The sequence below is a fragment of the Sus scrofa genome, chromosome 15, assembly GCF_054392235.1.
Source record: "Sus scrofa isolate SSC_HxYL_T2T_F1_AM1 chromosome 15, Sscrofa_HxYL_maternal_Yorkshire_Landrace_v2.0, whole genome shotgun sequence".
In the NCBI taxonomy this organism is placed as follows: Eukaryota; Metazoa; Chordata; class Mammalia; order Artiodactyla; family Suidae; genus Sus; species Sus scrofa.
Genome location: NC_139397.1, coordinates 139,896,573 through 139,914,994, shown reverse-complemented (window position 1 = coordinate 139,914,994; position 18,422 = coordinate 139,896,573). Strand labels below are relative to the sequence as shown.

The 18,422-nt window shown below is 40.6% G+C and overlaps 1 protein-coding gene across 2 annotated transcripts in view; it reads left to right on the top strand.

The window, feature by feature from the left end:
- The window catches only part of AP1S3 (adaptor related protein complex 1 subunit sigma 3), a 75,143-nt gene extending 57,017 nt beyond the window's left edge, over positions 1 to 18,126 (top strand). For both annotated transcript variants that reach the window (XM_021074901.2, XM_021074902.2), the window contains 3 exons: positions 737 to 845; positions 10,266 to 10,403; positions 16,126 to 18,126. In XM_021074901.2, coding sequence (XP_020930560.1) covers positions 737 to 845; positions 10,266 to 10,403; positions 16,126 to 16,161 — 283 coding nt within the window. In that variant the 3' untranslated portion in view covers positions 16,162 to 18,126. The remainder of the gene's footprint in view (positions 1 to 736; positions 846 to 10,265; positions 10,404 to 16,125) is intronic.
- Positions 18,127 to 18,422: the final 296 nt, after the last annotated feature.

Genomic DNA, 18,422 nt, shown 5'->3' with positions numbered 1-18,422 from the left:
GAATAGGCTTCAACAGTTCTTTCAACAGATACTTACAGCTTCTGGGTACACACTGGTGGACAGGGCAGCCTCAGTCCCTGCCTTTGGGAAGTGGCTGGTCTGGTGGAGGAGAGACAGGCCAAGTGATACAGGATGAAGAGCACAGGGTGCTTTGCAGGGGAGATACAGGAATGCAAAGCCGGGGCATCTGATGCAGTGAGAAAGGATGGAAATTTCCTGGAGGAACCGGCGTTCAAGCTCAGAGCCACTGGAGGAGCAGGAGAATTGGGTGGGGAGGAGTATTTTAGGCAGAGGAACACACAGGGGAGGGGAGGACTTGACAAGCTGAGGGTAGGAAACAGCGCAGTGCAGTGTAAAGGGAGAAGGTGGGCAGCATGGGAGCCCTGGTCAGGGGTCTGGAGTTTAGAAAGCACAGTTTGTAATCCAGGGAGGAGCGTGAATAGGCACCCCAGGCCCAAGGACTCTGTTCCCCGATAAGAGCGCCTCCTGGTAAAGTTTCGTGGAGGACCTTTTCACCTAATTAACCGAAATACTCCCATCACCACCATAGTTTTTGCGTATTCTATTTTACATTTTGGGAGGATGTTGGATGTGATGAATAATGATTTCTCTCTCAGAGGTGACCAGGGAGAGTCTCTAGGGAGGAGGGGTAACTGCTTGTTCCCCCCCAAAAAAAACCATCTTCAGGTCGTGTAACATGTCACCATATTTTACGTTCTCTTTTTTTCTTTTCAAGGTATGCTAGTTTATATTTTTGCTGTGCCGTAGAAAATCAGGACAATGAGCTCTTAACACTAGAGATTGTGCATCGTTACGTGGAGTTGCTGGACAAATACTTTGGAAATGTAAGTGGCGTCCTGGTTTCTTAGAATTAGTCAGTCTCCAGGCCGGCTCTGACTTCCGTTCTGTCTGTCGTCACATTCTTTCTCCCTCTCAAGTCCAAAATAGGAACTGCCTTTGCACCGAGGATCAGAATGCAAGGCTTTCTCCTTAGTAAATGGGAGATCTAACGCTTTCAGGAGGCAGGTGTGTGTCTCCAGATCACAGCCATGCTGGACACCTTGTTTCAATGAACTGGAAATTTAATCCTAAAAGATTCGATGATATTTTGTCTCTTATTCCTCCTGATCTGTCTTATCCCCTCTCTGGTTTCTTTTACTAAGCTCTGAGCGTTCTTGCATATTATTTATACATAAGAGAAATCAAACATCCGACAAATGCAACAAAAATCTCTTTCCTTCATGTTGCTGTTCAATCTCTATGCAGTTACTGCCAAGAAATACAGTCTTCAAGGTGCCCTGAGCCCCAGAACTCATTCACTCCGTGGCATCTTGCAGCTTGGCTTCACCTTGACTGTTCCAAAGAAATCATCATGCTTCTTTTTAATTAGTTTTACCTTTCACATTTAGGTCTTTATTTATTTATTTGGTCTTTTTGTCTTTTTAGGGCCGAACCCACAGCATATGGAGGTTCCCAGGCTGGGGGTCCAGTGGGAGCTGTAGCCACCCGCCTACGTCGGAGCTGCAGCAACCTGGGATCCAAGCCTCAGCTGTGACCTACACCATAGCCGGATCTTAACCTGCTGAGCAAGGCCAGGGGTTGAACGCTTATCCTCATGGATGCTAGTTGGGTTCACTAACCACCGAGCCACAGTGGGAATTCCCAGGGATGCTTCTTAAATCTTCACCTGCCTTAACCTCTCTGCAGCCCTGGACTCTTGCTTATCAAAATCCTTTCTTTAAATCTGCTCCTTTTATTTCGCCCTGACACTGAGTTCTGCTGCTTCTCATCCTGTGTTTCTAAAGGCTCCCACGTGGCTTCTTCTCCTGCTTCCTCCCTCCCCCTGCCCTCCAAATGCCCTCCTTCTCTTTCTGCTCTCCTGCATGACTACTGGACTTTCTCTCCTGGAAACCCATCACCGGCTGACTCTTCTTCACTCCGCTGGGCTTCTCATGGGCATCTCAACGTTCATCTGACAAGAACTAAAATCACCTCCCTAGAACCTTCTCTATCTTATGATGGAAATTATGATGTCCCAAGGTCCTTCAGTGCCAAAGGACAGTGTTTCTGATATCTTTCCCCACCCTTTGCTTAGGTTTGCCTCCGTCTCTTCAAATTGGACTCAAATTCATGTCCTTCTTTCTCTCTCACTGGTGTAAGCTTACTTGGGATTACAGTTTGGCTTTTCTTTTAAACCTCGTCTCTGCCCCTTCCTGCCTCTGGGCTTGTCTCTGCTCCCCTTTCCTGGCCTATTTGTTAGCATCTTCCTTCCAATGCACAGATCTCAGGTGACATTCCTCCCTCAGTTGCTCTCCTCCGTCCTTAATGAATAAAACTCAAAGAAATTTCTTTGTCTGGCATTTACGCTTTCTAAACGTTGGTCGCATACCACTTCTTCAACCTTCTCGCTTTGCTTTCTTTTTATCCCTGACATACCCAGTGCTCCAGCAACACGGAGCAGCCTTGTATCACCCTTAACTTGTGCAGGATTTGCTTGACAACCAAACTGCAAGTCTCTTGAGATCATGACCTGGGACTTATTTGTTTTGTTTTTTCAGCACTTGGAACCAGCGCTGGGCTAGACTTTAGCAAATGTTCCAGAAATATTTCATCTAGTTCACAGTCTCAAAAATAAATCAGTGAGGGCGTTCCCTGTTGAGCCTAGCAGTTAAAGATTTGGCATCGTCACTGCCATGGCTCAAGTTCAGGACCTGGCCCAGGAAATTCCACATGCCATGGGTGTGGCCAAAAAAAAAAAATTAGTGGATTTGGAAAATGTTTTCTTCATAGTAATATTCTCTTCCCTGTTTTCATGCTCACTGAAGATTTTTAGTAAGTGCTGTTTGGAGAATTTGCTTTCAGAATATTTTTCTGTACAGTGTTTTATTTAGTGAAAGGAGCAGCATTTGAGATATTGATTAAGGTTTTATCCAGTTTGTTGCAACAGTTTTCACATGAATGAGTACTTTAAAGGTTTTTGAAATAATTTTCCCTCCCTTCCTCCCTTTCCCTCTTTGATTCTTCTTTTTTTTTTCTTCCTTCGTAAAATGTTATAAGCCCTAAATGTTGCTTCAGGGATTTCAGGTTGTAGGTCAGTGCATAGAAGTAATAAGACAGACCAGTTTTCTTTCACGCTCTCCCCATTTACTAAGTTTATTTTGATTTTTTAACAAGAGATTTGCAAATATATAATGGCGTGTTTTCAGACCTGAGATTATTCCATTTTATGCCTTCAATTATTCAAATGAATCCCGACAAGGCGGTACTTTCATTTGAATTAAACTGCAGATGTGGTTTTTTTCAAAGCCCCGAAGGAATTCTCCAGAGGCCCAGGTTTTCCTATAACCTACCTTCTCCCCCTCATTTCTTCACTCTGGTTTGACCTGTTGTGTTTTCTTAGATTTATGCAATGAGGGTCATATGAATTGGGTTTGAATTTTGATCCCAACCTTCTCTGACCGCATGTCAGATGTTTCTGAACATACGTTGCTTTCTCAAGAGAATTTGAATCCTCTTCACCAATGCTAAGCCCAGTTAGAGTATAAGCAGACCTGGAACATATTTCTATTTCTCGAACATTAATTTTTCATTCTCTTTTGGCATAGCTTTAGAAGCTCTGTCTTTATCATGGAGCAAAATTTAATTCACTAAAAAAATTCAATGAATCTTTCATTAAGCTAAGAGCAGCTTAAGAGCAATTCAAGGCTCTGTGCCCAGTAGGTGTTCAGTTCTTATTAATTAAGTGATGAGTAAACCCAGCAATTCATGACATCGTCTCAGGAATAGCATCCTTCTCTTTGGTTTTCTTTTCCTCCTGTGTTAATACTGAGCATTTTCTTGGATTTTTGCCCTTAGATTATCCCAGGGAAAAAAACCCTCTGGACTGAGCTTTTCATAACGCTAGAAAGTATTATCATCCAATGACAGATAAATCAAAATCTCTGGCTCTTAATTTATGTTTAAAATTTTTTTTTATTTTTAATTTTTTTTAGCACTTTTCAATTCCCAGGAGATTTACCTGGATTAACGTGTTACTCTTTCAGTCTTCAGTAAGTAGCATTAAGCCCTGTTCATAGAGGGTAAGAAGCAGTACCTCAGAGTCTCACAGTAGATCAGGCGCAGTCTGAGAATTTAGACACCTGCCATATTGTCCCATTGCAGGCTAGCCTGTTAAGTTTTTACTGATGCACTCAGAGGGAGTGGAAGTTGCTGTTCCAGAGAGGTTTGATCTTGATTTAGGGGGTTTTGTTGTTGTCAGAGGAGGGGGTCCTCCGGCTCCTGCTGGATCCCAGTGTCGGCTCACTCACTCACTAGACCCATGATTTGGCTCCTCATAGACCTTTATTTCACAGATAAGAAAAATTACACTCAAAGTGTAATTTACTTTGCCAGTCTCATGGGGGCTGTTGTGAGGATCCAGGAGATAGTGTAATTGACAATACTTTATAACTTTCAATTGCCATGCAATTGTACTTTGCATTATTATTTTAGATATAGTTTTACATATTTGCTATAACTTGAGCTTTTTTGTGTTTACTTTAGAACAGAATTCAGTAATGGAAAGTCCTCCTTAGATTCTATCCAAAAGGGTTTAGTTATTGACATGTCGGAAATAATCTCACTACAGCATGTATTCTGCTATAACAGAAGTCCCTCAAGCCAAATGATAAAGCACAAGGCTAGGGGATCAAAGATAATGTTAAATTACCCCTGTTTCTTCCTATTACAAGCTTTCTTCCAGAATACAGAGACATTAGAAAATGAGAAAAAAATAAGGAAAGAGGCTCATGTGTTTATTAACACAGAAACTATGTGCTTTTGTGTAACTAGATGGAGTGCAGGCATTTGAGCATCAAGGTACATTTCTGATATATTGGGGCAGTGCTCTAATGGTAGAATTAGAAGTAATATTTGAGTAATTAGACAATAGCTAAGAAATCAGGTCTCATGTTCTGCAATATTTTGTCTTCTTACTTTCAGATACAACAGCCTCTTGGTGTTAGACTCTAAGAATAGCCAGTGGAGTATCATTTTGGAGTATGAAAGAGTTGCTCTTTTATAACATTCTCTATAATGCTGGTTGAACTTGCGCATCCTTCTCCCTTACGATCTGGAAATAGTAACTGTATAATCAAGGTGTGTGCGTGTATGTTCTCTGTGGCTTTGCATATCTATCCCTTGAAGCTAGATGCAGTAAATTAATTGCCCCGTGGCTGCTGGCAAGCCCTCTAGGCTTGAGGATGGGTTGCTGCTCAGACAGTGGGGTATGAGAAGTTCGGAGAGATCTTGAGTTAGTATCTGTCAAGTTCACTTTGCAGGATTCTGGTTGCTGGTTTCACTTAATGAGATTCCTGTCTGTCCTGGATTCCTGGTCTACACCTGCCTTGAATTCTGGGGTTCCCCGGCTGTTACTGCTTTAACTCCTGACTTCCTGCCTCTTCTGATCTCTGGTAACTGCTTACTTCTTGTACCTTCTTTGATGTGCACGAATGTCTGATCTACTGTGCTTTCTTTCTGTTTATCTATATTGTTTACAATTGCAAAATAACGCATGATACATTCTCACACATAATAATATGCATAATACAATCCCACTTTTTTTTATTAAAGAAACTGAATATGTTTTATATGTCTTATCTAGAAGATATATACAGTTTTTTTTTTTTTTTGCCTTTTTTTTTAGGGCTGCACCTGCGTCATATGGATGTTCCCAGGCTAGGGGTCAAATCGGAGCTGTAGCCACTGGCCTACACCACAGCCACAGCAATGCCAGATTCGAGCCAAATCTGCAACCTACACCACAGCGCATGGCACCTCCTGGTCCTTAACCCACTGAGTGAGGCCAGGGATTGAATCTGCATCCTCATGGATGCTAGTCAGATTCATTTCCGCTGAGCCACAATGGGAACTCCTACAGTTTTTTTTTTTAATTAAAAAATGGGATTGTATTATGCATATTATTCTCCAACTTTTCTTTTTTTTTTTTCCTTTTAGGCTGCACCTGCAGCATATGGAATTTCCCAGGCTAGGGGTCAAATCGGAACTGCAGCTGCAGGTCTATGCCACAGCCCACAGCAACACTAGTTCCAAGGCATGTCTGAGACCTATGCCACAGCTTGTGGCAATGCTGGGTCTTTAACCCACTGAGCGAGGCCAGGGATTGAACCCACATCCTCATGGATAGTGGTCAGGTTCATAATATATTTTAAGGATTTATAAGCTGAGAACATGTCATTTTATGATGTCATCCTTTTCCTGATGGTTATTTTCAAGAAGGAACCCTAAAGGTCTGGGAAAGTCCTAGATTATAGTAGCATTTCCCAGTGAATAGACTCTATTTTAAACTGGTTTTAATATGTGTGAGGAGAGAGAGAAAGAGACAGAGGGTCAGACTCTCTAGGGAGGGAGAAATTAGAGGTACACATACACACAAACACACACACAAATGTACATGCTTATTGATTTGATGTTGTTTTCTAATGAATGAAGAGACCATATGCTTGCAAATTAGATTAATTTTTCTGAGTTGGCCATTTATTGTAGTGGTTATGCTTATGCTTCTAGATTCAGTTGGATCTGTCAATATAAACCATTTTCCTTGGAGAGTCTTCAAGTTTATTTTCCTAAATCCTAAATATATGGAGCAATTTGTTAAAATATTGACATCCATTTTATGTCAAGTCATAGGATTCAGTAGGATCAGAGGATTATTGATCTGGGAAGCCATTAGTCCCCAGGATTGTAACAATAAAGACTCTGTGGTGGTAGCTGACTCATTCATTTATCCTGCACACATTTACTGCATCCTACTGTGTGCCAGGTACCAGAGATATAAGGATGACTAAGACATGGGCTTTGCCTGAGCTTACAGGGCAAGGTGGAGTGGCTGTAAGTAAGCATACAACAGGATGAAAGAGAACACAGGAAGTGATGCAGAATCTCAACGGGAGGAGAGAGGATTTCCGGGAATCATTGGACTCATAACTTTGGACTTTGGCCTTAAAAAATGAGCTTGATTTTGCCAGGAGAATGAAGGAAAGGACATTTGGGCAACATTCCAGGAACTTCTGGGATGTGCAAAGGGCAAAGGCGTAAAATCATGGGGGTGAGTTTGTGGAATTGTAGCTGTAGTGTGGAGTGGGCGCTGGCACGGGAAGCCAGAGGGAGGCTCCGGGCTAGGCTGCAAAGTTTCCTGCATGCCATGCTGAGGAATTAAAACTATCTTGAACAGAAGACCGTACACAAGAAAGGAACCAGATCAGCATTTTAACAAAGCATTAGTGGTCATTGGCTTTGCATGGGCACAGACACCACCTAGAAGGTCACGGATATGCCCTAAGCAAGAGATATTTTAGGCCTGAGCAGTGGCAGTGAAAATGGACAAGAGGAAAAGAGTTAGGGGTTTGCAAGGATGGAATCCATAGGATTGAGAGGGATGTGACTGAGGAAGGAGAGGAGTAAGAGCTAGGGGGAAAGTAACTGTAGAATGAATTAGATGGAACCACTAGATAGAGGTTTCAGCTACTAAGCAAAGCCAGAACTAAAGGGAAAAGAATATGCCTGACTTCAGTTTGGTACATGGGCCCATGGATTAAGGGATATGCAGGCAGAGATGTCTGATTAGTGGATGAAAATATTGAATTAGTGCTGCAGAGGGGGTTCAGGCCCAGACATCTCAGTTGGTTAAGCCACCTGCATGCAAGAGTCAGCTCTAGGAAGAAAAGGAGGTTATCTAGGAAAAGCATGTGTTGCAAAGAGAAGAGGCTCTCTTGAGAAACACCAGTCCTTTTTTTAAAAAAAATTTCTTGGAATATAGTTGACTTACCAAGTTGTGTTAATTTCAGGTGTACAGCCAAGTAAATCAGTTGTACGTATACATATATACATTTCTTTTCAGATTCTTTTCTCATATAGGTTGTTACACAGTATTGAGTAAATTTCTCTGTGCTATGCAGCAGGTTCCTTTTGCCCATCTATTTTATACATAGTAGTGTGTAGATGTCAATTCCAGCCCCCTAATTTATCCCTCCACCCACATTTCCCCTTTGGTAAACATAAGTTTAGTTTTGAAATCTTTTAGTCTGTTTCTGTTTTGTAAGTTCTGTTGTATCACTTTTATTAGATTCCACATATTAGTAATCTCATATCATATTTGGCTCCCTCTGTCTGACTTATTTCACTTAGTGTGATAATTTCTAAGTCCATCCATGTCGCTCTAAATGGCATTTCATACATTTTTTATGGCTGAATAATATTTCATTGTTTATATGTACTACGTCTTCTGTAGCTATTCTTTTGTCGATGGACATTTAGACTGCTTCCATGTCTTTGCAATTGTAAATAGGGCTGCAGTGAACATGGGGGTGTATGTATCTTTTCAAATTATGGTTTTCTCCAGATGATGTATGCCCAGGAGTGGGATAGCTGGATGACATGGTAGTTCTACATTTAGATTTTTAAGGAACCTCCAATCTGTTCTCCATAGTGGTTGTACTGATTTACATTCCTGCCAACAGTGTAGGAGGGTTCCCTTTTCTCCACACCCTCTCCAGCATTTGTTGGTTTGTAGACTTTTTGACGATTGCCATTCTGACTGGCATGAGGTGATACCTTACTGTGGTTTTGATTTGCATTTTTGAGAAACACCTGTCTTTAGGAAGAACGTGGGTCTGTAGAATGTAAGCATCCTTCAGCCGAGATGTTTGCTTTGCTGATTGATGTGTCCCAAGCATTTTGTAAATACTTCTTAAATGAATGCACGGTCAGGGGGGCGATAAATCACCCAAGGAGCCTGAGAAGAATCATCAGAGGTGAAGGAGGAAACCAGGCTCGAGTGATATTGCCAACAGCAGGGAGCAAAAGAGAGGAGATTTTTTAAGCAAGGGATTGGTGAAGCGTATCTGATGCTGTTGAGCGGTAAAGGTGGGAGGGGACTGAAAACCTTGATTGAGCAGACCTTCCATAGCATATGGGAAGGGAGCTCTGGGGAATATATGACAAGGAAGTAGCAAGGAAAGTGCCTGAGTGGTTGTCTGGTGGAGGCATTGGAATTGAGCCTCATGTGGATTATGGGGAGTGGACTTGGCACTTGCTACGCGTAACCAAATCTACAGTCTCTGCTTTAGTCTGTGACAGTGGCCGTGGTTCTCCATATGTGGTCTCCATACCAGCATCATTAGCATCACCTGAGAACCCATTAGCTCTTCAAACTCTCAGGCTTCACCCAGACCTACTGAATCAGAGACTCGGTAGGTCTGTTTTGTTTTGTTTTTGTTTTTGTTTTTTATTTTTTATTTTTAGATGTTGGAGGTTGTTTGCTATATTCTCCTTCACCGAAGCATCCCTTCTACAGTGACCCTACCCAGCATTCATTTATGCTGTGTTTAATTACCTTTTCCACGTTGCTGTCCCAAGGCTTGCAGTGCTGGTATAGCCACAGCCAGCTGTGTTCATTTCATCAAGTTATTTCAGTGTACTGGGCCTCATTTTCTCATTTATAAAATGGTAATAATTATAGTACCTAATTTAAAGAGCTGTTACTTCAATTAGTTAACAATAACAGCTAACATTGTTTTTATTTATTTATTTATTTATCTTAGGGTGGGGTCAAAATCAGCATGTTTTTATATTAATGATAACTCTTTAAATTAGTAAAGATGTAGTGAAATGGTAGGTGCACAAATTTATACATTTTTTTCAGAAAGCAATTTGAGTGTATATACCAAAAACCTTTAATATGTCACTGGGGTGTGTGGTAACAAACTTTCTGGGTGATTAAGGTACAGTCGGAAGTTTGAGAATCACTGGTCTGTGACATAATTTTGAGAAAAATTAGCACAACTGAGCTAATATGCCTCTAAAGAGGGAGATTCTGAGAGTTCGAAATCTGGGAGCCAAATTTGCAAACCAGAGATATGGAGCAATGAAGCACTGTCCTCAGGCCTGAAATGCAACGCGGGCTCAGCTTTTATCTGTGCAGGTGGAAAGATGAGCTGGGCTGCTGCATGCTACTGAGTCTCAAATTTCCTGTTGTGACATTAAACAGTATTATCAGAGGACATGCTCTGCTTTAATAGAATGTGGTTTGACTTTTATTCAGGGCCTGGACTTTCCTAGTTCTACTTTCCTGGCCTTAAAATACCATCTGATATTCTTATCTTTGGGATGCCATATGGTTGTCACTGTTGAAAAAACCTGAAACACTGGCCAGTGTTTCCCCTGATCCTCCTGCAAGTTTATCAAAACATTTGTTTTTGCCTTACCAGGTCTGCGAACTGGATATTATCTTTAATTTTGAAAAGGCTTATTTTATCCTGGATGAATTTATAATGGGTGGAGAAATTCAAGAAACATCCAAGAAATCTGCTGTCAAAGCTATTGAGGATTCTGATATGTTACAGGAGGTCAGTACATAGTTTCTCCTGCTCTTCGAGAAGATATTGTTGTTGGTGGTGGTGGTGATAATATATTAATTGACACTTGTGTGGTTACTCTGTGTCGGGTACAGTTTCTAAGTTACATGCATTGACTTAATTATGGTAGCAACTCTAAGAGATAGGTATATTGTTACCCTCCTTTTAAGGATGAGTAAACCGAGACCCAGAGAAGTTTAATGACTGCTCAAGGTCACCCAGTAAGTGGGGAATAGAGATTTGAACACTGGAATTGGGCTTCGGAGTCTTTGCTCTTCATCTTTGAGCTTTTCAGTGAGGATCCTTCCCTGTCAAAAGAGTATTAAATATTTGGTGCTATTCTTTTCAAGGATAATTTTATGGGAGGTGTAAAAGGACTTTCATTAAAATATCTGTGCTGCCCTGGGAAAGCAGACTAGCAGTGTCTTGTTATTTCATTTGCCTGGGATTCTAGGGCTTTATTCTTGAAGATGGCATTTATCATTTTAATTAAAATTTCGTGCCTTCCTGGAGAGGCTGTCTGTGTATTCCTATTTGCATGAATAAATTCAGGAATTCTGTGGCTTGCTTGCCAAGGGATAAATGGACTCGGAAGCATCCATCCATTCGCTCACACTCCTGACTCTGTGATACTTATATAAAATACACTGGGGTTTTTCTCCGAGATACGGTCCAGTTTGCACTGTCCCTAAGAAAGAAACTTACCTACATTAGCCCCTTCATTCCTCTCAGGGGCTTCACCCCACTGACCTTTGCCCTCCCCAATGAGATGATGCGACTGGTCCCCTGCACAAGCATGCCTTTGAGGGCCTGGATCCTGTCCTACCTCTGCCATCTCTAGATTCTTCTTCTCACAGCATCGTTGGGCCTTTCTATCTTTCTATTTTCATGAGAGCCGATCAGAAGAATCCAGAGCGTTATAAATTGTCTTTTAAAAAATTGGCATTAAAGCCATTCTTGCTGTTGCCCTGAAATAAGAGCCTGCCTCAGTTAATAATTAGGTATGATTTCCCAGCAACTGTTTTGGTAAATTTTTGAGCTGATGACTTGCTCCTGCCCATCTAGGGAACCAGCCCTTAGGTAAATGGACACAGAGAAAGAAGCAGGGTACCCCCCAGCCTTGCGTTTGGCTCCTAGGAAGCTGATGTGTTTATTTCTAGAGGTGTTATTACCTCAAAAAAAATGCATTTAAACTTTTGATGTTTACTTGGCTCCCTCCAAAGGCCGCGGGAAGGGAATTTTATAAAGTACTTGAGAAATCAGTGGTTTGGAATTTCCACATAATGACCTCTCTTAAAATATGCCAGGGGGTTCTTTATAATTCTGTCCTCAGGGTCCTTACTGTGGAATCACCTTCTAGGAGAAACAAACCTTTACCAGGGTCTTTGACACTTCCATAATGAAAGCTCCTTGAATTGGGGCCAAGACACATCTGGGTTATTTTGAATTCTCTGTAAGAAATAAGAGCTTTAAAGAGCTTGCAGGGTATCTGGTGCTTCTAGTTCCATTTAAGTCTGGGAAGCAGGTATCGCCTGCTATTTCAAGAGTGAGGTTTTTTTTTTTATTTAATGATTTTTATTTTTTCCATTGTAGTTGGTTTACTGCGTTCTGTCAATTTTCTATTGTACAGCAAATTGACCCAGTCACACACACACAAACATACACACACACACACACACACACACACACACACACACACACACACACACACACACACACATATATATATACATTTTTTTTTCACATTATCCTCCATCATGCTCCATCACAAGTGACTAGATGTAGTTCCTGGTGCTATACAGCAGGATCTCATTGCTTATCCATTCCAAATGCAATAGTTTGCATCCATTAACCCCGGATTTCCAGTCCATCCCACTCCGTCCCCCTCCCCCTTGGCAATCACAAGTTTGTTCTCAGGAGTGAGGTTTTTCACACTTAAACATTAATTGGTCATTCATGTCCCTGGTGATTGAGTGAAGGGTCTTGATAGGTAGGTCTCAGGGGACCCTCCATTCAGCCCCCACATCCCCAAAGTGAGTAGGCAGAGTGTCATGACTGCTCTCTAAAGCTATCATTTAATTAACAGCATCTGCCAAAGAGAAACACTGTTACCAGTTTTCCCTTGGGAGCTGGTATTTCAGCTAGGTTGAAGAACATTTGCGGAGCTGGTTGAAAAATTGACTTTGTATATCTGGTTAGAGAAGTTGAGCATGAAAAGGCACAAGCAGTGTAATTGTATAAAGAGAAAAAAAATGACTGCTTTCTTTTTTTCCCTCTTGTCCTTTGCTCCTAAGCACATATTTGTACTTGCCAAAGTTTAAGGGAGGCCTTTGTAATATTGCTTTTCCTTTGTGCACACCTGAAAATCTCAAAGTGGCCCTGGACTTTTCTCTGACCCCTACCCAGTAAAAGGTTTTCAGAATAAAAAGACTGTCGCCACATATTTAGTAAGAAGATACATAGTCTTAAAGCTCTAAATGCTCTGAGCTTATTCTGAGTGTACTGAGGCTGGGCACTGATAATAAGGAAAGAAAGGAACAATTTAATTGGTTGGGGATGCTTTTAAGAGGCACCTTCTTTTGAAAGTACCTGTGGACAATGGTGCAGAAGGATTGGAAGGAAAAAGAAATGCTAAAAGGAGAAGATAGCGACCTTCAATGAAAGAGGTTGCAATTCTTGGGATCACCAGTTGGGGGCGAGAAACAGAAGCTGTTCTGACCACTGAGTAAGAAAGCCAGTTAAGAAGGGAGGGTCAAATGGTACCTCATTAGGTCAAGCGATGGGATAGATGGGATACCATGGACGTGTGTGTGCAGATTCGTGAGAAATGGCTAGGTGCTCCTCAACACTGTTACCCTTAAAAGCACAAACTACATTAGACAGCTGAGCCAAACCATAGTGCTGTAAAAAGTTGTGGCATGCAGAGTGCTGAATGCACAGGAAACACCACTGTGCTGAATGAATACCTGGAGGGGTCCTGAGATACCCTAGTCCTGTTGGCGGAGGGCCAGGGAAGAGCCCTTTAAGTTTGTGCCAGCCCTAAAAGTCTGGTCCTGGAGTTCCCATTGCGGCTCTGTGGGTTAAGAACCTGACATAGTGTTCTATGAGGATGCAAGTTCAATCCCTGGCCTTGCTCAGTGGGTTAAGGATCTGGCATTGCTGCAAGCTGCGGTGTAGGTTCACAGATGCAGCTCAGATCCAGCGTTGCTGGGGCTGTGCTGTAGGCTGGCAGGTGCAGTTCCAGCTCTGATTCGATCCCTAGCCTAGGAACTTCCACATGCTGCAGGTGCGACCATAAAAAGAAAAAAAAAAGTCTGTTCCACCTTTAAAGTGGAAAGCTGAAGAAAGTACCGACCTCATGTGTCATTGGCTCATGTAAATTTGAGTAACAGCCCAGCTCATAAAGGGCAGCCAGTGCAGTCTTTAGCACAATGAATTTTCCAATGGGGTGAAGCAGTGCCAATGACTTGAGGCCAATGACCTGTGAAGCCAGCGAAGTTGACAACTCCAGGGCTATCTCTAGTCCAGTCCCCTTCCAAGGCTGGGGGCTCATATTGTCAAATTTGCAAAGGTAAGCTATCTTAACTGCAAAGAATTTGTGGCCATGTAATGAATATACAAAATACTGTAGAAAGGTGTCAGGCATTTAATGAATGAAACCCATATGCTATTATTCTGGATTTTGTGATATTTGTCTTTAAAACAAAATTGATAATGTACTCTCATTTCTTTTCCCATTCTTTTTCTTTTTTAGGGCAGCACCCGAAGCATGTGGCAGTTCCCAGGTTAGGTGTCAAATCGGAGCTATAGCCACTGGCCTAAGCCACAGCTACAGTAATGCCAGTTCCAAGCTGCGCCTGTGACCTTTACCACAGCTCATGCCAATGCTGGATCCTTAACCCACTGAATGAGGCCAGGGATTGAGACTGTATCCTCACACATGCTAGTCAGATTTGTTTCTGCTGAGCCACGACAGGAATTCCTCTTTTCCCATTCTAAATAAACTTTATGCCCAATTTGGTATTTGTAATTTTGCATTCCTTTTAAAATAGTATAAACTCTAGGTACCATGAGACAGTCATGGGCCCCTGGCCCATGTGTTACCCCTGCCAAGTTTAAAGACATGGGCAATATCTGTAAGAGGAGGTACAGGGCAAAAGTCTTAAGGTGTGGGCTTCTCTTGGCCAGTGCTCATCCAGGAAGCATAAGAGCTTTATAAGAAAGTATGGATGATGGAGCACAAGTATGAGGACTGAAATTTTAAATAGAGCTGATGAAAACAGTTAGAAAACCTGACTTTGAACCCTAGTATCCTCTGAGCAGTTTTGCCTAGGTATGGTCTTGGTCTCTTTAGCCCATGCTGGTTGACATCTTCCCTGGCAGGTTCATGTGAATCAGCCCCCCGGGGGCAAGCATTAGAACAGGTCGAGCATTGCTGACTGTACTGGCTTTGACTTACATGGATGAGGTAGGGGTGTTACCCAAGGCTGGGCCCTTGAACTCTCTCTCTCTCTCTCTTTTTTTTTTTTTTGTCTTTTTAGGGCTGCACCTATGGCATATGGAGGTTCCCAGGCTAGGGGTCTAATCAGAGCTGTAGCCACTTGCCTGTGCCACAGCCACAGCAATGCAGGATCTGAGCCATGTCTGTGACCTACACCACAGCTCACAGCAACACTGGATTCTGAACTACCGATTGAGGCCTGGGATCGAACCTGCGTCCTCAAGGATGCTAGTCAGATTCCTTTCCACTGAGCCACGATGGGAACTCCCCTTAAGTTCTCTTATTGATTCAACCCAGCGGCCACTGGGTTACACAAATATATGTTTACAACAGAACAGAGTGGAAGAGCAAGTCCATCCATCATGCATCATTAAGGGCTTGTAACATCACTGTGATTTTCCTTCTTCCTATAACTGGTAATTCATTTAAACATTTTTTTAAAGTTCTGAGAAAAAATTACAGCCTCGTGACATATTAGCAAACTTGGTAAGTGATGAGGAGGATGAAGAAATATAATTTGTATTCTTTGGAGGAAAGCCTTTACAAAATACATGGAAGAAATTCTTAAGAATTACGGTCTGTTTATCCTTTATGTCTTGGCGATAAGATGTTCTGTATCTGTTGTAATAATACATACGTTATAAATATATGTATGTAAAGATACATGTTATACAAATACAATTCAGATTTCTTCAGTACCTGTGCCCAGAGGTAGTCCTCATGACCATTTTAGCAGGCACATATTTCTGAAGTCAGCGTCATAGTTTGGCAGCTGTTACTTTAGCATTTCTCTTTTCAGATATTCATTTTATGGTCAAGCTTAAGTTTTTCTCTGTTGAAAGTTATTTAATTCCAGCCCTACGGATTTGTATACAAATTATATTCAAACTTTGAGCCACCTTTCTTGATTAGAATGCAAAGATTTGTGCCCATATACACTTTCAAAAACTTCTTTTCACTAAGGGCAAAATAAAGAATGAAGAAGTTTTCACAATCCAGGGAGTTCCTGGTCGTCTAGTGGTTAGGACTCGGCACTTTCAGTGCTGCAGCCTGGGTTCAGTCCCTGGTCTGAGAAATGAGATCCCACATCAAGCACCTGTATGCAGTGGCAAAAAAAAAAAAAAAAAAGAAAGAAAAAAAAGAATAAGTTTTCACTGTCTGCTAAAGGATGTGGTTTAAGGGGAAATTACTTAATCTGCTATTCTCTTTCAGACAATGGAAGAATACATGAACAAGCCTGCATTTTAACCATACAACTACTTGAAGACTCCAAGTGCTACATGTTGGGAACTTGTAAATAAGCAGTGCCTTGCATGGAGTTATTTGACAGAGCCTCTGGCACCATGCCAAAAATAACTTAAAAGGGATTTTTTTGTTACCTAGTAAAAATTAAAGTTGTTAACATAATATATTTATCATTATTACATGTCTGTATTATACTGTATATGACTATTTCAAAGTTAAAATAACTGCTTTCATAACTCAATAGACTGAATATTTGTTAGCAGTGTTTTAACTCCAAGTCACATTTTGGAGCTACTTTAAAATTTGTTGCAATATGTTTGATCTGCTACTGATAGGATGAAAAAAATGTCTTGTAATAATCCATGATTTTGAAAGTAAAATATCTCTTGTATCAGTGATACTTTTTCTAAATGTTTAGTTTCTTAAATTGTATAATCAAAATTACCTTGGTAGTTCAGAGTTCCTACAATGCTGGACATTTTTAATACACTTTAAAAATTTTAATACTGTAATTTCAATCCAGATACAGTGTATCTGATTTTAATGTCCTGAGTTTGTTAATTATTTCAGGGCTGGAATTAAGGGAAATGACCAAAGATAATATAGGATGTAAGTGTTTTTTATGTCTTGGAAGCTGCTATCTAGGCTGAAGTTTTAATTTTACCTTTTAATTAACTATAACAGGTGTTTCAGTAAGGTTGTGTTTTCTACAAACCGTATTTATTTAGGTTTTGAGATATCTGGAGATATGTCTGTAACTTACCTTATTATAAAAATAGTATAATAAAGATTAATAACAGTAGCAATAATAATTACTACTACTGTTTTAATAATCTTTTATGTTATAAGCACTTAGTTGCTTGAGAGATTTAGTTTCCAAAATGTTTTCATGTATATACAATATATTTGAAGACTTATTGTTTTTTAGGCTTATTTGGAGCATTTAATATTATTGCAGCTTCTGTAGCAAGTGCCTTTCCTCCTTTTTTCTCTCTTCATCTCCCAAAGAAAACATTTGCTGTTGACTGTTATTATTGTGACTATGTCACATATACGCTTTCTGGAGTGAAAGTTCTATATAACCAAAGAGTGAAAGTGATCAGAACTTCTAGGGAAATGGCTTATTCTGTTCTGTCTTGGTGCCCTGCTTTTGATGTCTTACCTGTGTGTTTTCAATGTTAGTTTTGAGGTCTCATATCATCGTGTTGCCATGGTTAGGGACCCTCTAGTGTTCTTCCTAAGAGGAATGTGCTTGCTGTTGGAGACTTCAACTCGAGGGGCAAATGATCTCTCTGATTTACTTTGCCAGACATATTTAGGGAAAAAATAGCAAGACAAGAGCAGAAGAATATGAGGAAAAAGTTGACCAGCTCTTCAATATAACCATTATTAAAAGGAAACAACTCATTAGTATATGAAGGAATTATGGGGCTTAATAGCTATATTTCCTCAAATTAATCATGTATTTATAATTACGGCATCAGATTAAAGTTTGTCATTTTTAGCACTTGGTTGACTTTAGATCTTCTTTTGTGCTTTAGCCTGTATTTTTTTTTTTTTAATATGGCAGAGCTCTTTATTTTAAAAAAACATTTCATCAAGGTAAACTTTGGGTAAATTGATCTCAGTTTTTCTTGTTCTTTTGGAGTTCTCCATCATTTTTGGAGGAAGGTATTGACTGAACCTCATTCAGAGGTACTCAGCACACATTCTGGGGAATTCCATATCAGACCCTGTCTAGCTAGAGACAGGGCTTCTCGGAATTCTTGTCAGCAGCACACTTAGAACAGGAACATAACAAACAATATGGCACTCAGTCGTACATTAGAGGAATTTGGGGGACACCTTACATGGACATTGGTGAAAATAATCATTATATCATATAATTGTAGCAAAACTGTCAAGTGAAAGATAATAAATATTTAATTTGTACAAAACTTCCAAATAAAAAATTTTAAAGTTTTTAAACGAGGAACTTGAGTGTGTTTTTATGAAAAGAATTGCCTTTAAAAAAATCAGATGTTATGCTTGGCGTTGTTACTCGTAATTCCTGGTGAATTCACAGTAATATAACTTTTCATTTTCTTGGCCATTACCATTCAGGAGAAACTTCATAAGCAGGTGACAGCAAATGAGAGAACAGAATATAGTGTTTTGCTCCTATTGTCTTCTTTCTCACCATTCACCCACATTTCGATAAACTGATCTCTTTACATGTAGTTAATGATCATTCTTCAAATCTACTAACTCTTTTGCTTTCATTT